At 39.5% G+C, this 22475-nt stretch overlaps 1 protein-coding gene across 1 annotated transcript in view; it reads left to right on the plus strand.

Annotated features, from left to right (window-relative positions):
• Window positions 1–21836, plus strand: part of ME1 (malic enzyme 1) — a gene marked incomplete at its 5' end in the record, with an annotated part of 192052 nt that extends 170216 nt beyond the window's left edge. Inside the window, 5 exons of the mRNA XM_082855428.1 lie at window positions 5942–6047; window positions 7415–7557; window positions 10329–10502; window positions 16587–16685; window positions 21120–21836. Coding sequence (XP_082711554.1) covers window positions 5942–6047; window positions 7415–7557; window positions 10329–10502; window positions 16587–16685; window positions 21120–21287 — 690 coding nt within the window. The 3' untranslated portion in view covers window positions 21288–21836. The remainder of the gene's footprint in view (window positions 1–5941; window positions 6048–7414; window positions 7558–10328; window positions 10503–16586; window positions 16686–21119) is intronic.
• Between the last annotated feature and the right edge of the window lie 639 nt (window positions 21837–22475).

Genomic DNA, 22475 nt, shown 5'->3' on the forward strand with positions numbered 1-22475 from the left:
TTCTGTCTCTTACTGTGGACCACAGTGCTTTACCATGGATTGTGTGGAATCTATTGTTTTGTGAGCCCAAACATTTTCTAAAATAAACAAATCCGTGGTACATTTCCTCTTAAACTATTTTTAGTACTTCCTATTCTTATTCTGTTAATAACCCTGAAAATCTTATAAATGTCCTTTTTGCTCACAACCCTTTCAGTGGGCTTTCTGCTTCCTATTTCAAAGTAAACCACAGATAAAGATTAATTATAATATTCTACTGTTATTAAAGAAGAAAACTTGATACTAGAATGCATTAATATAACATTGAAAGAAAGTTCTAGGACATATGGTAATTCCTTGACCATATTCAGCACTGGTTATTCCTTTGATGGAATGTATTTGCATAATACTTAAACTCTGTCCGGTGGAAACCAAAAGACCAAGAGGCAAAACCCAGTGATTCATTCCGTCTTCTCTAAGAGATACGCATTTTATCAGCAGCTCTCAAGATTACATTACGTTGCGTTGAGATGACTACAGTTGGTTTGGAGTAGGTGAATAGTTATCCTGAGATAGTTTTTCTTTGTTAGAGAACCTAGCAGAGGTTCTAGCATTAGGTACCCTGAAAACCAAATCTCCAAACCCTTGAAGAAGTAAGCACCAGGCCGAAGTTTGAGGAATAGTTCCTGTAACACATATCTGCATTAACAAGGGAGCTGCTGTCCCTGCCCATTTGAGAATCAGGGTCTCGGCCAGAAACAAGAAAGTTGCCAGATATGGTGGCTGCCACCCACTGTTCCTTAGCACCCACCTGTTGGTGGTGGACTAGAAACTAGAGACTGGAAACACAGCTGCCTGGAAACAAACACCACCACCACGAGCTTCCAGAAGAGCCGTATGGCTACCACTTCATGGTGTGCATTTCTCCTTCAGGGTGCTGTGAAGGCACGTTAGCTTGGTGAGTGCTCTGTGTAAAGCAGAAACCCTAGCTGCAAGGGAGTCTGGGGCCTATAATTTAGCCCTTTAGGCTCCATTGTACTGGAAGTAGTGCTAGGAGCAATTTGCATTTCTGCAGTATTTGCCATGTAGGACCTGAGTGAGATTTTAGTGTAGTTACTTGCCTTTATACCTGCAGTTGAGTATATGTGTTTCTGGGAAAGAGTAACAGGCCAAAACTATGTTAGCTTAGAATTCTGGAAGCTGAAGGTTATTATTCCCAGGAAATATATCTCCCCAAGCTGCACCTTTGTTTAGTACGTGTCCTAGAAATTGCCTCGTTGTGAGAATGAAAATAGTCATGAATTTTAGTTTATACTACTTCCAGAGAGAGTTCAGAAACAATTTAGATAAATACTGTAACTGTCAAATGGCTCCAGACTCTTATTCCTATCCATGACCAGAATTTCTCTTTTTTCTAATAACGCAGGATTATTTTTTGCCAAATAACCAAGCAGTAATAAGGGCATTGAGGTAGCAGGTGGATTGCAAAAGTGTTCTCATCAAATCATTTTGGGGAAAGGAAGCTCTTTTTTATTTTATTTTTTTAATTTTTATTTTTTATCGGAGTATAGTTGATTAACAATGTTGTGTTAGTTTCAGGTGTGCAGCAAAGTGATTGTTATACATACACATTCTGTTTTTTCAAATTCTTTTCCCAGTTAGGTTACTACAGAGTACTGAACAGAGTTCCCCGTGCTGTACAGTAGGTCCTTGTTGGTAATCTGTTTTAAATATAGCAGTGTGTACATGTCCATCCCAAACTCCCAATCTGTCCCTTCCCCCCTCGGTAACCATAAGTTCGTTCTCTAAGTCTGTTTCTGTTTTGTAAATAAGTTCGTTTGTATCTTTTTTTTTTTTTTAGATTCCGCATATGGGCAATATCATATGATATTTGTCTTTCTCTGTCTGACTTACTTCACTGAGAAACCTCTTATTTTCAAAGAAACAGATAGGAATAACATTGGGTAAAAAGAAACGGTGGAATATGTAATCAAAATTAAAATCATCCCGAAATAGATAACCAACAAGGACCTACTGTATAGCACAGGGAACTATACTCCATATTTTGTAATAGCCTATAAGGGAAAAGAATCTGAAAAAGAGTATATAACTGAATCACTTTGCTGTACACCTGAAACTAACACAACATTGTAATTCAACTGTACTTCAATAAAAAAAGAAAATAATAAAAAAAAGAAAAACAAACTAAAATCATCCCCTGTATCAGTTAGCTATTCCTATGTTATCGAAAGCCACAAAATCTCAGTGACATACGAACAATAATTATTTATTTTCTCACACACCTGTTGGTCAGAGTGGGTGGCTGTGATGATGCTACTGGGTGGCTCTGAGCTACAGGTTGGGTCCAGGTCTGCTTCACAAGGCTCATCGTCCGTGGACCAGCAGGGTGGCTTGTGCTTCCAAAGCAGTGGTGATGGTACAAGAGAATTACTCTTGAGTCCTAAGCTTGGAACTGGCACACTGTCATTTCGGCCCACATTTTATGGACCAGAGCAAGCCTCATGTTCAAATCCAAAGGCAAGGGGTAGGAAAGTATACTCTGCCTTTTGTAAAAGGAACTGTAAAGTATCATGGCAAAATCACTGACACAGGAAAGAGATGATGAGGAACTGGGGCCTAAATCAAAATCTGAATTATCTTTTTTTTTTTTTTTTTTTGCGGTGCGCGGGCCTCTCACTGTTGTGGCCTCTCCCGTTGCGGAGCACAGGCTCCGGACGCGCAGGCTCAGCGGCCATGGCTCAGGGGCCGAGCCGCTCCGCGGCATGTGGGATCTTCCCGGACCGGGGCACGAATCCATGTTCCCTGCATCGGCAGGCGGACTCTCAACCACTGCGCCACCAGGGAAGCCCTATCACAACTTTTGGGGGAGGATTCTTGTGGCATGCAGATACCTCTGTTTTCTTATTTGTGACTAATTAGCATTAAGCCTAGCTACTTTTTACATGCTAGGATGATGCTTAATTAACCTCTGTGATTGAGATATGTAACTGAAATAAATTTCCCAGCTGTGAAGCTAAGAGAGTAGAGGATTGGGGCACCAGGTAGCCTCACCCCCCATTTAGTGCAAATTGTAAAGATTTCAGTATTGTAATTATTTTTTATATTATTAAAAGGCAATTTAAAAATCTTATAAATACGAAAGAATGGTTTGAGAATGTTTAGTGGTTACTCACAAAATCAGTCTAGGTTTACATGAACTATTTGTGATAGACCTATGACAAGTTGTAAAGAGGCTATGATGATAGTTAGGTTTTATGGAATGATTTGATGCTGCCTGATGAAAGTACAGCAACTGAATTTATATGATTCTCTTGACTGATTTTTTCTTTAATAAACATGATGAACAAGAATATAGACTAACGATATTTGAGTTAATGTTACTAGAGCCTCGAATGTTCTCTCCTGAAGTGAATATGAAACAGGAAACCAAATTTGATTTGGAATGAATTAAATAAGGTGTTTTAAAATTGAGATATAATTGACATATAATGTTATATTAGTTTCAGGTGTACAACGTAATTATTCAACATTTGTATATATTGTGAAATGATTACCACAATAACTCTAGTTCACATCCATCATCACACATAGTTACAAATGTTTTTTCTTGTGATGAGAACTTTTAATATCTACTCTCTTAGTGACTTTCAATATACAGTGTTATTAACTATTGTCAGCATGCTGTACATTACACCCGCAGGACCTATTTATCTTATAGCTGGAAGTTTGTACCTTTTGACCCCCTTCACCCATTTTTGCCTCCCCAGCCTCTGGCAACCACCAATCTGTTCTCTGTATCTATGAGTTTGTTGTTTGTTTGTTTGCTTTTTGTTTTTTCAGGTTCCACATATAAGTGAGATCATATAGTATTTGTCTTTCTTTGATTCACTTCACTTAGCATAATACCCTCAAGGTTTCTCCATGTTGTCACAAATGGCAAGATTTCCTTTTTTATGGCTGAATAATATTCCTGTGTGTGTGCATGTGTATTTTCTTTGTCCATTCATCCATTGATGGACACTTGGGTTGCTTCCACTTCTTGGCTATTGTAAATAATGAGGCAGTGAACATGAGGACACATATATCTTTTCCAGTTAGTGTTAAATAAGATGATTTTTCAGTTTCTCAGATGTAGTATATTTTGATGTGCAGGGAAGAAAAGGTGTAAGATAAAACTTTTTAGAGCCCAGGGGTCAGTAATGGTGAATTCTGTTATTAGGATGCTGTTAGCTCTAAAGTCATGCTCATGACAGAAAACAGTGATACAGAAATAGCACTTTCCAGCACTTTCCACTACAAAAAAGGGTACTAGAATTATAAGTGCTAGAACTATGGTTTTTTCTTCTTCACAAAAATTTTAATTATAACAACTAACTTTGAGTTGTTGTTAAAAACTGGGCACAGTCCTAAGTGCTTTAGATATATTATTTAATTTGCTAAAAAGCTGATGAGGTAGAAATTCTAGTTATTTTATAGATGAAACGAGTGCAAAGAGGTTCATATGTTTCAAGTTATCTATAATTCACATGTATTACTTTTAAAAACAAAAATAAAACGATAACTTTTTTATAAAAATTTTTGCTTTATATTATAGTTGATTTACAGTGTTGTGTTAGTGTCAGGTGTATAGCAGAGTGATTCAGTTATAGGTATGCATATACCTATACTTTTTCAGATTCTTTTCCCATTTAGGCTGATAATAACCTTTTAAAGCAAGAATATTGTACCATCTTCAGGATTAACAATTTGCATACAAGTTGACATATACCATTTGTAAAGTGTTTTTTCCAGGGCTGTACTGTACTGTATTATTGGAAAGACTGATTTCTAGCACCTGTCTTGGGCAAGTTGCTTGATATCTCAGAGACTCTGTTTCCTCATACAAAAACCTAATTGTATTTGCCCTACTTTTCAAATTGTTGAGGGGATCAAATGAAATATGTGAAAACAACTTATAAGCTATAAAGTACCATATAAAGTTAGGTAGTGATTTATTATGTAGTCAACATCTTAAAAATTTGTCGGTAGAATATTATTATTGTTATTATTATTTTAATAATTTAAAAGTCAAGCTTAATACGTAGTGCACTTAATTTAGCTATTGCTTCCTGGGAACAAAAAGCTATTGTATCACTCATTCTTTGATGAAAGCTTCAGTGAAGTAAGGAGATTGAATAATAGATGAATGAGGAGAATTCTAATTTGAGCAGATTTTTATTCCTGGTCGTAGAAGTTTGGATGAGAATTTCATCTTCAGATCTACTAATTATGTGGAAAGATACAATACTGAAAGAGCAGAAGAAAAAAAAAAGGAAGGACCAGATTTTCAGCTAACACTCCTCTCCCCCATCCTACGTTCTTTTTTGTAGCTAGGATATTAAATTAGATGTTTCCTAGATAATAATACATGGTACAATTATAATCAAAACATTACAAAATGAAAACATATAAAACTAATAATTATGTAGAACATCACAGTATGATATAAATATGTCATCAAGTTCCATTCTTAGTGAGTAGTCCAGCCGCTAAAGGCAACTCTGCACGCTCTGAGACACTGCTTTATCAACTCGAATCGTGTCTAGTAAACAATATCTTTATTTAAATGATGTTTTTCGTTGCTCTTTGTTAAAGCTAGTTTCTCATAAATGTCTGTAGAGTTAGGATTTTAAATATTAAATAATAATTAAATAAGGGAAAGACTTTATTTTGTTCACTGTTATATCCCCATTGCCTAGAACATTGTCTGAGACGAATCTTTGTTGCAAGGGTGAATGAAATAATACTCTGGTAATTGGAAAGGAGACTTTAAGAACAGCTGGAAGACATAATACATAAAAATGTTGAGCATAAATATGGGTAATATGCATAATATTCTGAAATTTCTTTGACTCTCACATGTTTGGCAGATTTATCATTCCTTTTTATTTGCTGTACTTAGGGACGTGCTGCCTTAACACAAGAGAAAGAGGAATTTGCCCATGAACATGAAGAAATGAAGAACCTGGAAGCCATTGTTCGAGATATAAAACCAACCACCCTCATCGGTGAGCTTTGGCTTCTTCCTCCCCGCCATCAACCCTACCTCAACCCCACGTGGGCTTGATTTGTTTTCCTACTGCTGAATTTTGAGACGTAATTTAGCTTTTTGAAATTCTAACCTCTGGCGTTCGCAAACAAAATTACGCATTCTCTGAAGCAACAGTACCCCCTAGAGGCCTAGATTTGTAAATGCAGTGCCGTCTTCTTAATCTTACTGATGATCCCAGCTGAAGTGTGTGGTTCCCTCTGCTCGCTCTGTCAACCTGCCAATACCTGGCATATCCAGCACTTTGCCAGGCTTGATTATTCCAAATAGACAGTGGTTCTAAAAGGGAGGTGGTTTGGCCCCGAAAGGAAACATTTGGCAGTGTCTGGAGACATTCTTTGGTAGTCACAACTGGAGGGAGAAGGGGTGGTCAGAGCTCCGGACATTAGTGGGTAGAGACTAAGGATGCCTCCAGTGCCCAGCGAAGCCTCCCCCCAGTAAGGAATTGTCCAACCCAAAACGTTTGTGGGGTCAAGGTTGAGAGAGACTGAACTAGACCCTCCTTGAAAACAGGGACCGTATTTCATGTCTTTATATAACTCAGTGTGTTACACACTGCATGTGCACAGTAAGGTGCTTACTATGGACGAATTTGTTGCGGTTGAAAAAAACTCAAAAGTTTTGAAACTTTGTATCCTTTATTTTGTGTGTATATAATATCAACCCTTACTTGGTATTATACTCCATTTCTAGAAGCTCCTGTGACACAGATGACAATATTGAGAATAATGATGAGAACCATAGTAAAAACAAATACTTACTCCATGACAGGAGTTAATGGGCAGTAGTAAGCCTTTATTGTTGTTTTTTATAAAATATGTTCCATCAGGAATCTTACTTTTTCCATTCTCATTATGCTAATAGCTTTATTCTTCTGTTCAGTTTTTTTCAGTGAGTCATACTTCAGTTTTATCATTGAATCGGATGATTGTCTTAAGTGTTAGCGCTGGATTATAAAATATGATTGCTTTATAGCCTGAGAGACTGAAATATACTTCTAGAATTGTTTACAGAGAGATAGTATATATTAGACACATTTATTTCCTGATAAAATTGCCTGTAATCAGAATTCCTAGTGATTGGTCACTAAATTTATTAATGAGTCAAATGTTAAAGCTGTGATTTTTTTTCATAGATACTTGTAGATTTGTAACCTTAAAGGTTGTTGGCATTAACGAACATCTCTTTTTGGTCACTTTAATACACATATTCTATATTTTGTTTAGGGGATATTACAAAATGACCTGACATGTCTCATTGTTTTGGGGGCACTGGATTAATTAACCAATGATAGTCCTATTCACTGGTTTCTTGTTTCTGCGTTAGGAGTTGCTGCGATTAGAGGTGCATTCTCAGAGCAAATTCTCAAAGACATGGCAACCTTCAATGAACGGCCTATTATTTTTGCTTTGAGTAATCCAACTAGCAAAGCAGAATGTACTGCAGAGCAGTGCTATAAACTGACCAAGGTAAAGCAAAAATGGAACTGATATTTTAATAGTCAAATTGTGATTCTTTGTAAGGGAGCCCAGGGTATCTAAGGTGCTTACCGGTTAACCTTTAAAAATTTTATAACCAAGACTGAAAGAACAGTGAACAGGTCATGAAGGATAAGAACCATATCCTTTTTTAGAATCTTGTATAAATCCTGTTCTTCAATAAAACAAAATAAACTTTGTAATATTTAATTGATAATTTTCCTTAAGCGCTTTGGAAGTATCTAAGATTTAAACATAGAAGTTAAAAAGGAAAAAGCTTGATCCTAGATACTGATTAAAATAGCTTTTAACTAGCTATTCCCAAACATTGACGCACACAGTATAAAACCACAGTCTTATTTCTGCTTTGCTAACTCCTCCTGGGTTTGGATTTTGATGGCATGGGTGGAGCATTTGGGCAATTATTTTGACATCCAGCCTGACTGGGATAGGAGTCCTCAAAGCTTCAATACTTTACTGTTTCAAAAAAAGTGACTTATTTTATACTGTGCTTGTATTAATATATATTTGACCAATATGTTGACAAGGGCCCTTTTTTTCCTTAAAAGACTTGAAAATGTCATTACAACAAAACAGAAGTTGAGTCACATATATCTAACACTTTTATTTTGGAAAGAAATCTAAAATGAACTGGAAAAGATAAACAAGACAGAGTTATGTCACTCTGCATAAATCTAACTCAATGCATAAATAAAACTGCATAAATAAAACTGGATGGCTCTACTTCTTTAATACTGTATCCTTAAATGCTTATTACTAGAGTTGATGAAATTTTGCAAAGGAGCGACTCCATTGTTTATTTCTCTTATCTGGGATGGCGTCAGTATCCTCAGTAATTTAAGTTTTTATCCCATCTCTAGGTTGGGGAATTTGCCTCATGTAACTCAGTCCTTAAATCCTTAAAGCAGAAAAAAACCCCAATAACAAAGCTTCAGCATAGTGCATTACACAGAGTAGGCACATAATAAGTAAGTGTTTAAGTACATATTTTGTTTTGGCATATTTCAAAAGGCCTCAAAATTTCATAGATTCACCTATAATAGACGTAAACAAAATTAGCCAAATTTCTGTAGCTGTGTTTTTAAGTTCAAATGTGTCCGATATAATGGCCTAAACTCTTTCTTATGATTTCGCCTAATGCTCTTATGTTGCTATATATAAAATTAAAAGTCATTTTGAAGCTGAAAACATCGGTTCAGCCAAAGGATTACAGAACAAGAAAGGGGCTCTCTGTTGCTGGATGTGAGTCTCTGCTGCTTCAGGCACAGGTGAAGAGTCATCAGGAAAGGTTAACAATACAAAGGGACTGTTGAATTCCGAAAAACTGTAACTATACCAAAAATGATATGGAGAGGTTTCCTTCTCCATATTAACAGTCTCTATATATGAGGGTATTTAGCTGTCTGTCGTTTATTTAATACCATTCCTCCGTAAAATATGATGATGCTGGAGCGACTGGCCGGAGTGAAGGAGAGGAGGGCGGCAAACAGGTGTGTGTAGAATGTTGCAGGTCTCTTTCTCAAATATAATTTTCAAAGGTATATATATATCAAATAATACATATATCAAATATGTATATCAAATGATAATTTAGGTACATTAGAAATTTGCTTGTAACAAAACACTTTATCTGCTAAACAAAGCAGACTTGAAGGTATCACACTTGTCTGAAAACAACACCTAATTTTGTGCAAGACATATCAGTGTCTGATAAACACCTAGATGAGAATTTCTATTTTTTTCTCATCTATTTTCCTCTTTTTATATCCTGAAAAGGTTGAATCATGTTATACTTTACCTTTATGGAAAAGGTATAGTATGACATGTGTTAAAAATGAATAAGTTAATATTATTAATATCATAATGGGTTTAGACTCAAGGTATAAGAGGGATGAAATTTATAACCCAATCTATTACCATTCAAACTATGCTTTGGGGATTTAGTGCTTTTTTAGACTTTTCAAATGCCTTTCTTAGATTGTAGTGCTTTATTTGTTGACAGTTTCCTATCCCTGTTTCAGAAGCCTGAACGCTTCCATCTATATCACCTCCCAGATCAGACAGACGCCCCCCTTTTGACTGGCAGTATGGAATACAGCACCTGACAGGCCCTAAGTTCATGCCATCTTAAAGCCTGTAGTACATGAGGTTCCTCAAAAATATTATGATGAAATATTAAGACCAGGAAAAAAATAAAGACAGTTTTAGACAATTATTGATAATTTAATCTTATTCTTATCTGTTCACCCCATTTGTGCTAATGAATTTTTTTCCTATATGACTTTCCAGATAATTCTTTACAATACAGAAATATATAAAATTTGTCCCAGTGATTAAATTGGGAGCCTGTTGACCTCTAAACTGTAACCTAAAATGTCATCTTTTCCAAGATTCAAACATTAACCTACCCTTTTTGTATTCAGAAGCCTGTAAGTGGAAGTCTGTAGTCTAGAGATGGTTGATGGGCCCGTGGGTTGGACCACTGCCAACAACAGGATGGCGGTCTTGGGGTCTCCTGTGTTTTGCATGCTTCTCCTACGAATAGAGAGGCAGATAGAGAACAGAAATAATCACTCATTCCAGAAATTACTGCCAGCGTCATGATAGCTTGCTCACACTTATTAGGAAGTCAATGAAAAATCAGACTTCTTTCTAACTACTCCATACTTGAATTACTGTCTTATGATCCATTTGTTTGAAGATAGCCTGCCTCTCTTTACAGTTGTGTGTCTGTGTTGCAGGGTCGTGCCATTTTTGCCAGTGGCAGTCCTTTTGACCCTGTCACTCTCCCAAGTGGACAGACCCTATATCCTGGCCAAGGCAACAATTCCTATGTGTTTCCTGGAGTTGCTCTCGGTGTGGTGGCATGTGGACTGAGGCATATCACGGATAAGATTTTTCTCACCATTGCTGAGGTATAGTAAAATACTCTGTGTTCGCCAAGGCTGTAAAATCTCAAATCAGCTCCTGGTAGGTTGTCTACTGTTTTATTTATTTAGTATCCCAGCTCACTCTCTAGAAGGTGTAAAGTCCAAAGAAGATCAAATCTTTCCCAGTAGAGAGTAAGGGATGGGTAGTAAGTTCACATTGAGTCACTAGGAAAGATTGTTCTTCAGTAGCCAGCAGAAAGACTATGTTCTGATTTCTTAAAAGAGGGCTTTTTTAAAATTGAAGTACAGTTGATGTACAATATTATATGTTACAGGTGTACAGCATAGTGATGCCCAATTTTCAAAGATTATACTCCATCTCTAGCTATTATAAAATATTGGCTGTATTCCCCATGCTGTACAGTATGTCCTTGTAGCTTATTTTATACCTAAAAGTTTGTACCTTTTACTCCCCTACCCCTGTATTACCCCTCCCCCTTTCCTCTCCCCACTGGTAACCACTAGTTTGTTCTCTATATCTGTGAGGCTGCTTCTTCTTTGCCATATTCACTAGTTTGTTGTATTTTTTAGAGTCCACATATAAGTGACATCAGGCAGTATTTGCCTTTCTCTGTCTGACTTATTTCACTTAGCATAATGCCCTCCAAGTCCATCCATGTTGCTGCAAATGGCAAAATTTCATTCTTTTTTATGGCTGAGTAGTATTCCATTGTACATATATACCACATCTTATTTATCCATTCACTTGTTAATGGACACTTAGGTTGCTTCCATATCTTGGCAATTGTAAATGATGCTGCTATGAACATAGGGGTGCAAGGATCTTTTCAAATTATAGTTTTGTCTGGATATATACCCAGGAGTGGAATTGCTGGGTCATGTGGTAGTTCTACTTTTCGTTTTCTGAGGAACCGCCATACTGTTTTCCACAGTGGCTGCACCACTTTACATTCCCATCAACAGGGTATGAGAAAAGAAACCTTTTTTTTAAAAATCTTTACACTTTCAATTATGTTCTGTGACAGTAATGAGACAATAAAAATTTTGTTTCCAAATTATGGAGGAAGTGGTAAATATTTCTCCATGGAGAACCTACCTAGACGATGGCTTTTTTGTTTTTTTTTTTGGCTATGCTGCGTGGCTTGCGGGATCTTAGTTCCCCAACCAGGGGTTGAACCTGGGCCCCAGCAGTGAAAGCACCGAATCCTAACCACTGGACTGCCAGGGAATTCCCGATGATGGCATTCTGAAGATTTCAGATGACAGTCTGTTAGAGAATGAACTTATGGTTACTGGGGGGAAGGGTAGGGGGAGGGATAGTTAGGGAGTTCGGGATTGACATGTACACACTGCTATATTTAAAATGGATAACCAACAAGGACCTACTGTATAGCACAGGAAACTCTACTCAATATTCTGTAACGACCTAACTGGGAAAAGAATTTGAAAAAGAATAGATACATGTATATGTATAGCTGAATCACTTTTTTGTGCACCTGAAACTAACACAACATTGTTAATCAACTGTACTCCAATACAGAATAAAAAGTTAACAAAAAAGAACATACCTCCAATATCTACCTATCTACATATCTATCTAATAATCTTTGTAGTACTGTACTAATATAAGCATTATGGAAAAAAAATGACAGTCTGATTTGGTATGGTGAAGTGTTTATTATTCAGGGTGCAGTGTAGAATACAGAAACCACTCTAGTACTTCAAGCAGAGAAGAAACTAAAACAGAGAATTCGGTGTTTGTAAAGTCATTAAAAGGACGGAAGTGGGCTCTTCTGTGGGCCTTCAGGAAGGATTCACAGAACAGCACAGAGCAGAGCCGGTAGGGCTGCTCTATTAAGCTACTGTTTAAGAACTGTGAAGGGTCTGAAATTTCACCTTACTTGCAGGCTAACAAGTCAGCCTGCCACAGATTCATAGATGCTGGCAAAAGACACAAAACTCTTAGGTCAGCCACAAAGGCACAAGAGGTACTCTGAACCTAAGGCTCCCATCAGTTCCCCTTGCCTCGCAAACCTCAGGGGGATGATACAGTGGTTGGACCGATATTTGTAAAATCATGAGCTGTGGGTAATCAGAATGTTCACCTGGTTGATACGTCTGAGGAGGATGCAATTCATGAAGGAGAAATTTGAGTGAATTTCTTCTCTTGAAATGAAACCACGCTAACTAAACCCAACCAAGTAAAGCCTGATTAATGTTCACATATTTTCATCATGCAAACAGACTATTCTTTGCGTTGTGAAAGATTTTTATGTTATTGGTGTGATCTCAAGTAGCCTAAACCCGGGGTTTCGCGCCTTGGTGTCATTCTGTGAGAACAGAGGTCGGCCAGCTCTAATTCTCCTTTCTTTTTCTTCACTGCATTAAAAGCATGACGGCTGGTGTCTTAGAGCTTCTTTTTTTTTTTTTTTTTTTTTTTTTTTGCGGTACGTGGGCCTCCCACTGTTGTGGCCTCTCCCGCTGCGGAGCACAGGCTCAGTGGCCATGGCTCACGGGCCCAGCCGCTCCACGGCATGTGGGATCTTCCTGGACCGGGGCACAAACCCACGTCCCCTGCATCGGCAGGTGGACTCTAAACCACTGCACCACCAGGGAAGCCCTTAGAGGTTCTTTGACTCAAGAAATCATGTCTAATTACTTAGGAGTGCTTTTCAAAGTTGTTCTTGCATTAAGGAAAATGTAGTCATTGTCTTTTATAGCAGGCACATCAGAAGAAGAAAGATGATCTTTTTACTCGTGGTAGCCAGTGTTTTCTTTCCTAAATAACTCCAGCACCCTCTAGTGACAAATTTCATGAAAAAAAAAAAAGTCTTTCCAGTAAATCTACCCAGGGAAAGTAATAATTACTCTCAACCACCTCTGAAGGAAAACAATAAGATGTGGTGAGGTTACTGGTGTTATTCTTATCATAGCCAGTTATCTCTCCGGCTGAATCTTGGCCTTTCCACCGTTCCCCTCTTAGGCTTCAACACGATATTCCTGTTTTTCATGCCACCTCATTGTTTTCTTTGTCATCCTTTCAAGTCCCCGCCCCCCCCCCTTTTTTTTAAGACTTTTTTGATGCGGACCATTTTTTTAAAAGTCTTTATTGAGGGCTTCCCTGGTGGTGCAGTGGTTGAGAGTCCGCCTGCTGATGCAGGGGACACGGGTTCGTGCCCCGGTCCGGGAGGATCCCACATGCCGTGGAGCGGCTGGGCCCGTGAGCCATGGCCACTGAGCCTGCGCGTCCGAAGCCTGTGCTCCGCAACGGGAGAGGCCACAGCAGTGAGAGGCCCGCGTACCGCAAAAAAAAAAAAAAAAGTCTATTGAACCTGTCACAACAGTGCTTCTGTTCTATGTTTTGGGCCTCTGGCCGCAAGGCACATGGGATCCCAGCTCCCTGACCAGGGATCGAACCCGTACCTCTGCATTGGAAGGCGAAGTCTTAACCACTGGACCTCCAGGGAAGTCCCTCAAGTTCCTTTCAACTAAGCTTCTTCCTAGTATTCAGTTTTTTGCCCTCACTTTTCTCTTTCCTTTTAAAGTCTGCTTTCACAGATCTCACACATTCTCTTATTTCCATTATCGTCATTCTAAAAGGGGCCAAGTCTGTATATCCCTATTCTTACCTTTCACCACATCTCCAGTGACCTGATGGGTATTTCCACCAAAATGCCCTGCTGTTTCCTTAAATACGATGTGGAAAACCATTTCTTCTCTCCCCTTGCCCTCAATACCCGCATTTCTCTTCGTGACACCCTTTCTAAGCAGGCACCGAAGCTTAGAAGCCTGATGTTATTTTTATCCTCCCTCAACCCAAAGCCTTTAAACACACCAGGCATGTGCACACCCATGTAACTGTCCGATGTATTATCCTGCCTGGAAACCTCCGAGACTCATTCTCCACCTGTCTAAGCCTATCTTCAGGTCACGGCTTAAGTCCCACCTCGTCCTTGGGTCCTTTTGGGGCCTCTCTGACTCATTTTGATCTTTCTCCTTAGCCATGGCCGTCTTTAGCAAACACTTCATTTGATTCCTAGCTGTATTATGCTCTCGAGAGTTTCACGTATTGAACAATCAAGTCTTGCCTTATCTTTAAATTGTATGTTATCTTCTCTGAAGACAGAAGGTCTCCCATATACTTCTTTCAAAACACCAGTAGCACTAGTGCAATACTAAAGCACGTAGCAGAAACTTAGTAAATACTTATTGAATTAAATAGAACTAGTAGTCAGTAGTATTTATTAGTGAGAATAAATACAACACCACAGACACACCTCTAGAAGGGGCAAAAAGAAGAAGGTTCTTGTCTAGATTATATTTTGTAGTTAACAGAAGTAGCATGTAGAGATCTAGGTGAATGTTTTGTTTGCCCACCCCAAATCTAGTAACTGTTAGGGTTATTGTCAAAGTACTAACTGGATCTCTTACGGAACTAGTAATCTCATGGGTTGGCACCAATCTCAAAGACTATTCCTGCACATTTTTATATCACAGAGAGATTTTTGGATTTCTCGGTCCTCTGGACAGTCTCTGGGACCTCTGATGCTCCCTGGGGACAGCCCTGCTGGCCCTGCGCGGTCTGTGCAGCAGCCTGGAACAGTCTCCTCCCTCCTGTTCACATCCGGGAGGCAAACCTGGGCCTCCTACCCTCACACCCTCCTCCTAAGTCACCTGCTCTGTGTCCTCTCATTCTCCTTGCCCCCACCCTTTCTGCTATCTGCCCAGAGGGCACTAGAGAGATCCCCACTGACAGCAGCGTCTGGAGGAAACTGATTCATGTAAGTCACTGGATAACTGAAAACCCAGGTAACTTTAACGTTGATATACTACTATTATCTAACATATAATCCAAATTCAAATTTGCCAGTTATCCATAAAAAAGACCTTTATAGCCTCTAGACTCCTCTTTTCATCTGCAAGAGCATTTCAGCCTTTCTGTTTCTTTTATGGCAATGACATTTTGAAGAGTACAGGCCAGTTGTGTTTTACAATGTTCCTCATGATTTAAGTTGTATGGTTAGAGGGTTTGGTTTAGGTTTGCCTAATAATTGAATCCTTCTCAGTGAATCACATCAGGAAGCACATAATGTCAATTTGCCTCATGTTTTTAAGCTACTTTATTGAGGTGTGATTGACATAACAAAAAGCTATATATCTTACAACTTGATGGATTTAGAGATAAGTAAGTATACACCTTTGAAACCATCACCACAATCCATGCCATGCACAAATCTATCACCTCCAGAAGTTTTTTGTTTGTTTGTTTGTTTTTGCGGTACGCGGGCCTCTCACTGCTGTGGCCTCTCCCGTTGCGGAGCACAGCCTCCGGACGCGCAGGCTCAGCGGCCATGGCTCACGGGCCCAGCCGCTCCGCGGCATGTGGGATCTTCCCGGACCGGGGCAGCGTCCCCTGCATTGGCAGGCAGACTCTCAACCACTGCGCCACCAGGGAAGCCCACCTCCAGAAGTTTTTTCCCACCCTCTTTATTATTATTATGAATGTGTACGTGATAAGAATACTTAACATAAGATCTACCCTTGTAGCCCATTTTCATGTCTACACTGTTTCCTTTAGAAATAGGGACTGGTTTGGGGACAGCAAAGGCTGAGGCTACTTAGGCGATTTGGATAATCCAGAATCTGTATCCTGCTCTGCCATGTGAGTCGGAAATAGCTCTCTCGGCCTCCTACTCTACCTCCCGTGCAAGTGTATGTGAGCTGGGAGCAAGGCCTGGCCAGCCTCTCCTCCTCTGTTTTCAGGGTCCTTTTCCATCACTTTTCTCATCCTCCTCTGCCTTTCTTACCCTTCTTCCCCCGTCCCTCTAGTGCATCAAACAAGAAAGCCACCAGCGTTTCATGGTACAGTAGAAAAGGAACTGGGTTAAGAGGAAACCCAGACACTCATCCCCATCTTTTTCACTATTTGTCTCCCGCCACCAGTCACCAAGCCTCTCTGAGCTCAGTTTTTCCACTGAGAAAGGGAGAGATGCAATTGAATGATGGCGTTAATGGGATCTGCTTTTATCCGCGACCATTCACCATTATCCTCACAACTACCACATTCTATGGTATGAAGTATTTTTTTGTCTTTCTTTTTTTTTTAAGGTTATAGCTCAGCAAGTATCAGATAAACACTTGGAAGAGGGCCGGCTTTATCCTCCTTTGGACACCATTAGAGATGTTTCTCTGAAAATTGCAGAAAAGGTAAAACCACTCTTGTTGAAGTCTCATTATTTTCCCTTCCACCTGTGGCTGAATATGCATGTTTAGGTATTAAAAATCCACTTCTTTGAAATATCTGTATCAACTTATTATGTCAGAAGTCAGAGAAATGAGGCCTGGTGCTTCGGCAGACCTTAGGAACTATGTTTGATCCTTAGAGATAGGTTGAATCATTAATTTCCCCATCCTTTTTCTCTCCCGTAATTCAGATAATTCATCATGGTTTCATTTCAGCTAAGCTTCTTCCCCTTGGCCTTTTTTTTGGTTGGTATCTTCCATATGACACTGAGATAGTCACCACAGTATTGCACATAGGGTAGAGTGACAGACCTTGAACCACCTGCCTTATCCATGTCTCTGTGGATGTGTGGCACCTTGAAAATCACACTTGATTATACTGGGCAGAAAGCGAAACAGTGACCACGGAGAACTCAAAGCTGGCTGGCGTGGTGGGTGAGCTCTTCAAGGAACTAGCCGAGAAGAAGCTACATTTTCTACAACTAAGACGAGAGAGAAACCGACTCCTTTTGCAGGCTAGTTGTGTTCATTTACCAGGGCTGCCGTAACAGACCGCCACAAGCTGGGTGACTCAGATGACAGACATTCATTTCCTCCCGGAGGCTAGAGATCTAAGGCGAAGGGGTTGGCAGGTCTGGTTTCTTCGGAGGCCTCTCCCTGGCTTGCCGATGACCACCTCCTTGCTGGGTCCTCGTGTGGCCTTTCCTCTGTTTGCACATCCCTGGGGTCTCTTTGTGTGTCCAAGTTTTCCGTTCTTATAAGAACACCAGTCAACTTAGGTTAGAGCCCACCGGAATGGCGTCATTTTAACTTAATTATCTGTTGAGAGGTCCTGTCTCCAAGTACAGCCCCACTCTGAGGTACTAGAGGGTTAAGGCATCAACATTTTCAGGTGACATTTCAGCCCACAGTCGTCGTCATAGGTTGAAACTAGGGTTTCTCAACCTCAACGCTACGCACATGGATCTGGGTTACTCTTTGTCACGGGGGCTGTCTTGGGCATTGTCGGACGTTTAGCAGCATCCCTGGCCCTTATGCACCGGATGCCAGTAGCCTCTGCAACAGGTGTGACAACCGAAAATGTCTCCAGACATTGCCAAATGTCCCCTTGGAGGCACATTTGCTCCTGGCTGAAAAGCAAAGCTATTGGCAAGTTTATCAGAACAACACGATTTAGATTTCATATGGCATGAATTTATTTTGTTGATTCAGGGTAGATGCTTCAAAAACCAAGTAATCCTTCAAAAAAAAAAAAAAACTTCAGATAATCTGCTTGGTTATCTATTTAGGAAAGAGTATGTTTTCTCCTAATTTGTATCTAATAGTTTTAAACTAGTTTGAATTATTAATACACTGAACATCACATTATCCCTTTAAGTTCATTTTGAAGGGTTCAATGAAAAGGACTAACATATGATCAGAGGGGTAACTAAGAAGACGAGGGACAGCAGGAGAGTATGAAAAACTCAAATATTACACCTAGAAAGAGGAACGAACGCTGAGTGGATAAACAGAAATTGGGAAACCTGGACAAAGAATCAGCTTCAGGAAGGAAGGTGATATACGTAGACTGCAGGTTTGTGGTATCCATGGCAGCGGGTTGGCCAAAAGGTTCGTTGTGGTTTTTTGTAACGTCTTACAGAAAAACCTGAACGAACTTTTTGGCCAACCCAATACGTTCAAGTGTACAATTCTAACAAGTAGGCGGTGATGACTGAAACTTAAAGAGAGGTTGGATATAAAGGTGGTGGATCATCTGCACGTGGTAACAGGTGAAGCTCTCGTCTTCCAGAGGGTCTGGCGTTGACGAGAAGGGGAGAGTGAAGATTTCACTGAGAGAGTGCATTGTTAATACCGTGTGTCCTGGGAGCAGAAAGACGAATGGATTTCCGCAGAGTCTGTGTCAGGAATGAAACAGAACATTTTGTTATAAAAGTGATACAGCCTTTGCAAAAGAGGACAGGGGAACTTTTGGGGGTGATGGAAATGTTCTGAAACTGGATGTGGTAACAGTTGCCCAACTCTGAATTTATAGAAATAATTGGATTAAAAAAAATTTAAAAAAAAGAAGTAATTCGATTATATGTTAAAACTGTTGAATTTTGTGGTCAGTGAATTGTAACTCAAGAATATCTGTTAGGGCTTCCCTGGTGGCGCAGTGGTTGAGAGTGGCCTGCCGATGCAGGGGACACAGGTTCGTGCCCCGGTCCGGGAAGATCCCACATGCCGCGGAGCAGCTGGGCCCGTGAGCCATGGCCGGAGCCTGTGCTCCACAACGGGAGAGGCCACAACAGTGAGAGGCCCGCGTACCGCAAAAAAAAAAAAAAAAAAAAGAATATCTGTTAAAAACATAGTAATACCACATCATAGGCACTCTGAAACATAGAAGAGAGGAAAATACCTGACATTCTGCCTTTCTGAAACAAGCATTGTCTTCATTTTGGCGTGTGTGTTTGCTTGCAGTCTGTTTTCGTGTTTGCTTTCTTTGCTAACACTGTTGTAATAACGTGTAAGGGTGTATTCACGTACTTCTGATCATGCTTTTTTCATAAACATTTTTCCACGGTACCGCACACTCTTTATAACTTTAATTTTTTCATAAACGCATAATTTTACATTGAGAAGAGATACTTCACCATTCTGATATTTTTCAAGATCACGCTTATTCAAATAAGTCTGTCATACAAGTAGCTCCTTAATGATTGCTTTCTTAAAGACTGGAGTGAATGAAAGAGCACATATGGAGTGATTGATTTTGACAACAGGGAGAATCCATTCTTCTCAAAGAAAGCAGGGGAGGAGAATGTTTGAAGATACGGAGGAGACACTTCGAGTTGAGGAAAAGAGAAATTGAGATCATTCTCTTTGATCAGTTGGAATTTTCTCAGCAGAGTGATGAGAGTCAAATGGAGACGTGAGGAGGGGAAGGCTTGAAATGGACTTCGGGGAAATTGACTTGAGACAAAGTTTTTTTAGTTCGTTTTTGATTTTTAAAGGGTAAAAGCATAATGTGCAACCACATTGGCCCAAGTAAGGTTAGGAAAAGAATGACATGGCAGGAGACAGCTCTGAAAGGAGAAAGCCAGCACTGAGGGTTCCCCACAAAGACGTGGAGACAAGGTTCTGTGATAGCAGCAAGGCACAGAGCACGGAGACTGGCTCCAGAGCCCCGCTGATTAGAATCGGGAGACCCTGCGATAGAGAAAGAGGTTGTGTAGGAGGCCATGGTCGGAATCGGGATTGCTGAAACTGCAGGGTATCTGAGTTCAAACTTAGCAGGGATTTTAAGGTATTTAGTTCAGTTAATTATCAGTCAAGTCATTTCAAGGCTGTTAAGGCTGACTTATCTGAGAAATTCTGGTAGGATCACCCATGAGTAAATCTGTACTATTCACACTTTTCTTTCTTGCTGATACCGTAGTCTACTCTTGTTACACGATTTATAATTGCATTTTCACTTTATATCTTCTTTGTGATTATGTGTTCTATTATAATACACTTAATTTTTTGGAAACAGACAAGATATAAATTAGAACTTAATTCTTTGATACATAAAAAATTCTTTTTTTTAAATTGAGGTAGAGTTGATTTACAGTGTTAATTTCTGCTGTATAGCAAAGTGATTCAGTTAAACATACACACACACACACACACACACACACACACACACACACACACATTCTGTTTTGTTTTTTTTTTTTTGTGGTATGCGGGCCTCTCACTGTTGTGGCCTCTCCCGCTGCGGAGCACAGACTCCGGACGTGCAGGCTCAGCGGCCATGGCTCACGGGCCCAGCCGCTCCGCGGCATGTGGGATCTTCCCGGACTGGGGCACGAACCCATGTCCCCTGAATCGGCAGGCGGACTCTCAACCTGCGCCACCAGGGAAGCCCCCACATTCTTTTTTTTTTTTTTTTATACTCTTTTCCATTTTGGTTTATCATATGGTGCTGAATATAGTTCTCTGTGCTATACAGTACGACCTTGTTGTTTATCCATTCTATATATAATAGTTTGCATCTGCTAATCCCAGTCCGTCTCTCCCTGGCCCCTCATTCTCCCTTGGCAACCACAAGTCTGTTCTCTAGGTCCATGATTCTGTTTCTGTTTTGTAGATAAGTTCATTTGTGTCGTATTTTAGATTCCACATATAAGTGATATCATATGGTATTTGTCTTTCTCTTTCTGACTTACTTCACTTAGTATGATCATCTCTAGGTCCATCCACGTTGCTGAAAATGGCATTATTTTGTTCTTTTTTATAGTATTCCATTATATATATATGTACCACACCTTCTTTATCCATTCATCTGTTGCTGAAACAGATAAAAAATTTCTGACATGTGCTCATCATCATCTCTATCCATTAAAATAATTAATATTCTTTTCTTATTTCTAGATTGTGAAAGACGCATACCAAGAAAAGACAGCCACAGTTTATCCTGAACCCCAAAACAAGGAAGCATTTGTCTACTCTCAGATGTACAGCACTGATTATGAGCAGATTCTACCCGATTGTTATTCCTGGCCTGAAGAGGCCCAGAAAATACAGACCAAACTTGACTAGTAGCTTAATAGCTGATATTTCTAACTCCATTGATGAGATCTTGAAGTCTTTCATAATTTTCAAAGATTGGAATCTTTTATAATGATTCATAATACACTAGAGTAAGATAATTTTACTTTAACAATCTAAAAATTTGTGGACGAATATTAATATACTTTAGGGTAAACATCTCACTAGACAATTTTGCTTCATTTACCTTATGGTTATTTATGGTTTCTATCTTAATTATTTTGCCCAAGTTCTGTTTAAAAGCTATTGTAACTACTACTGAGAAACCCATCATTTTTATATAGGGAGCTAAGGGGAAGACTAAAATTAGTAATAAATTGATATCAGTATTAAAACCCATAATGCTTTTGTTGTTCATTTTATTAAAAATCTACTTTGTAAAAAAAAGATCGAAATGAATTTTAGGCATAGACGAACTTTTGCTAAAAACAGAAACAACTTACTCTGTTGCCTAGAGAAAAACAACTCCTCAGATATTTTTATTCCAATTCTAGATTATATCTGTTCTTTTTGTTCAGCTGAATTCTCACATTTCTAAGAAAGACCACTGCTGTTTACAATGCCTTGTGCAGCCTTAGATTTTAATGTTCTTTCGACATTGTTCCATCTCCTCATCACCTTGGTCCTCAGTCAGAAATCTCTTCGTAAAAGCACTTTTCTTTCCCCCTGACCAAGTGCCCTATCTCAGCTCCACACCATTGCTGCTGGGCCTTTGTGGACCATGGCCCTATCCTGAGGTTGGTGCCTTCAGCCGAGCACAGCCTGAGAAGTGGGCAGAGCTGAGAAGAGTGGGTGAGGTCCTTGAGAAAGGGCTGCCTGTGGAGTTGACGTCTTCAGACAAACATCCCCAGAGTCAAGGCAAGCTGAGTTCCCAACTGAGTGACCTGGCCTAAACTCCCCTTGATTAGCTCAGGTAATTAAGAGTTCATTGTGTTGCAGCAAACTCACTTTCCTCTGGGTTTGAAGAAAGTTTTGTAACCACTTCCCCAATATCAGAAATTATCTTTACATCAGATATTAAAATATTCTAATTACTATCAGTAGTTACAGCCCAGAAATGAACGTTAATTTCAGGTTTTACTTTTGAAGTTAATAACTGAACCAATGGAAACAACTGTAAATTCTTAAGCTCAGGTGCCAGTAACATTTACTATTTATTTATAGAATTATATGGAGACT

This window comes from Leucopleurus acutus (assembly GCF_964270905.1).
Source record: "Leucopleurus acutus genome assembly, chromosome: 15".
Taxonomy (NCBI): Eukaryota; Metazoa; Chordata; class Mammalia; order Artiodactyla; family Delphinidae; genus Leucopleurus; species Leucopleurus acutus.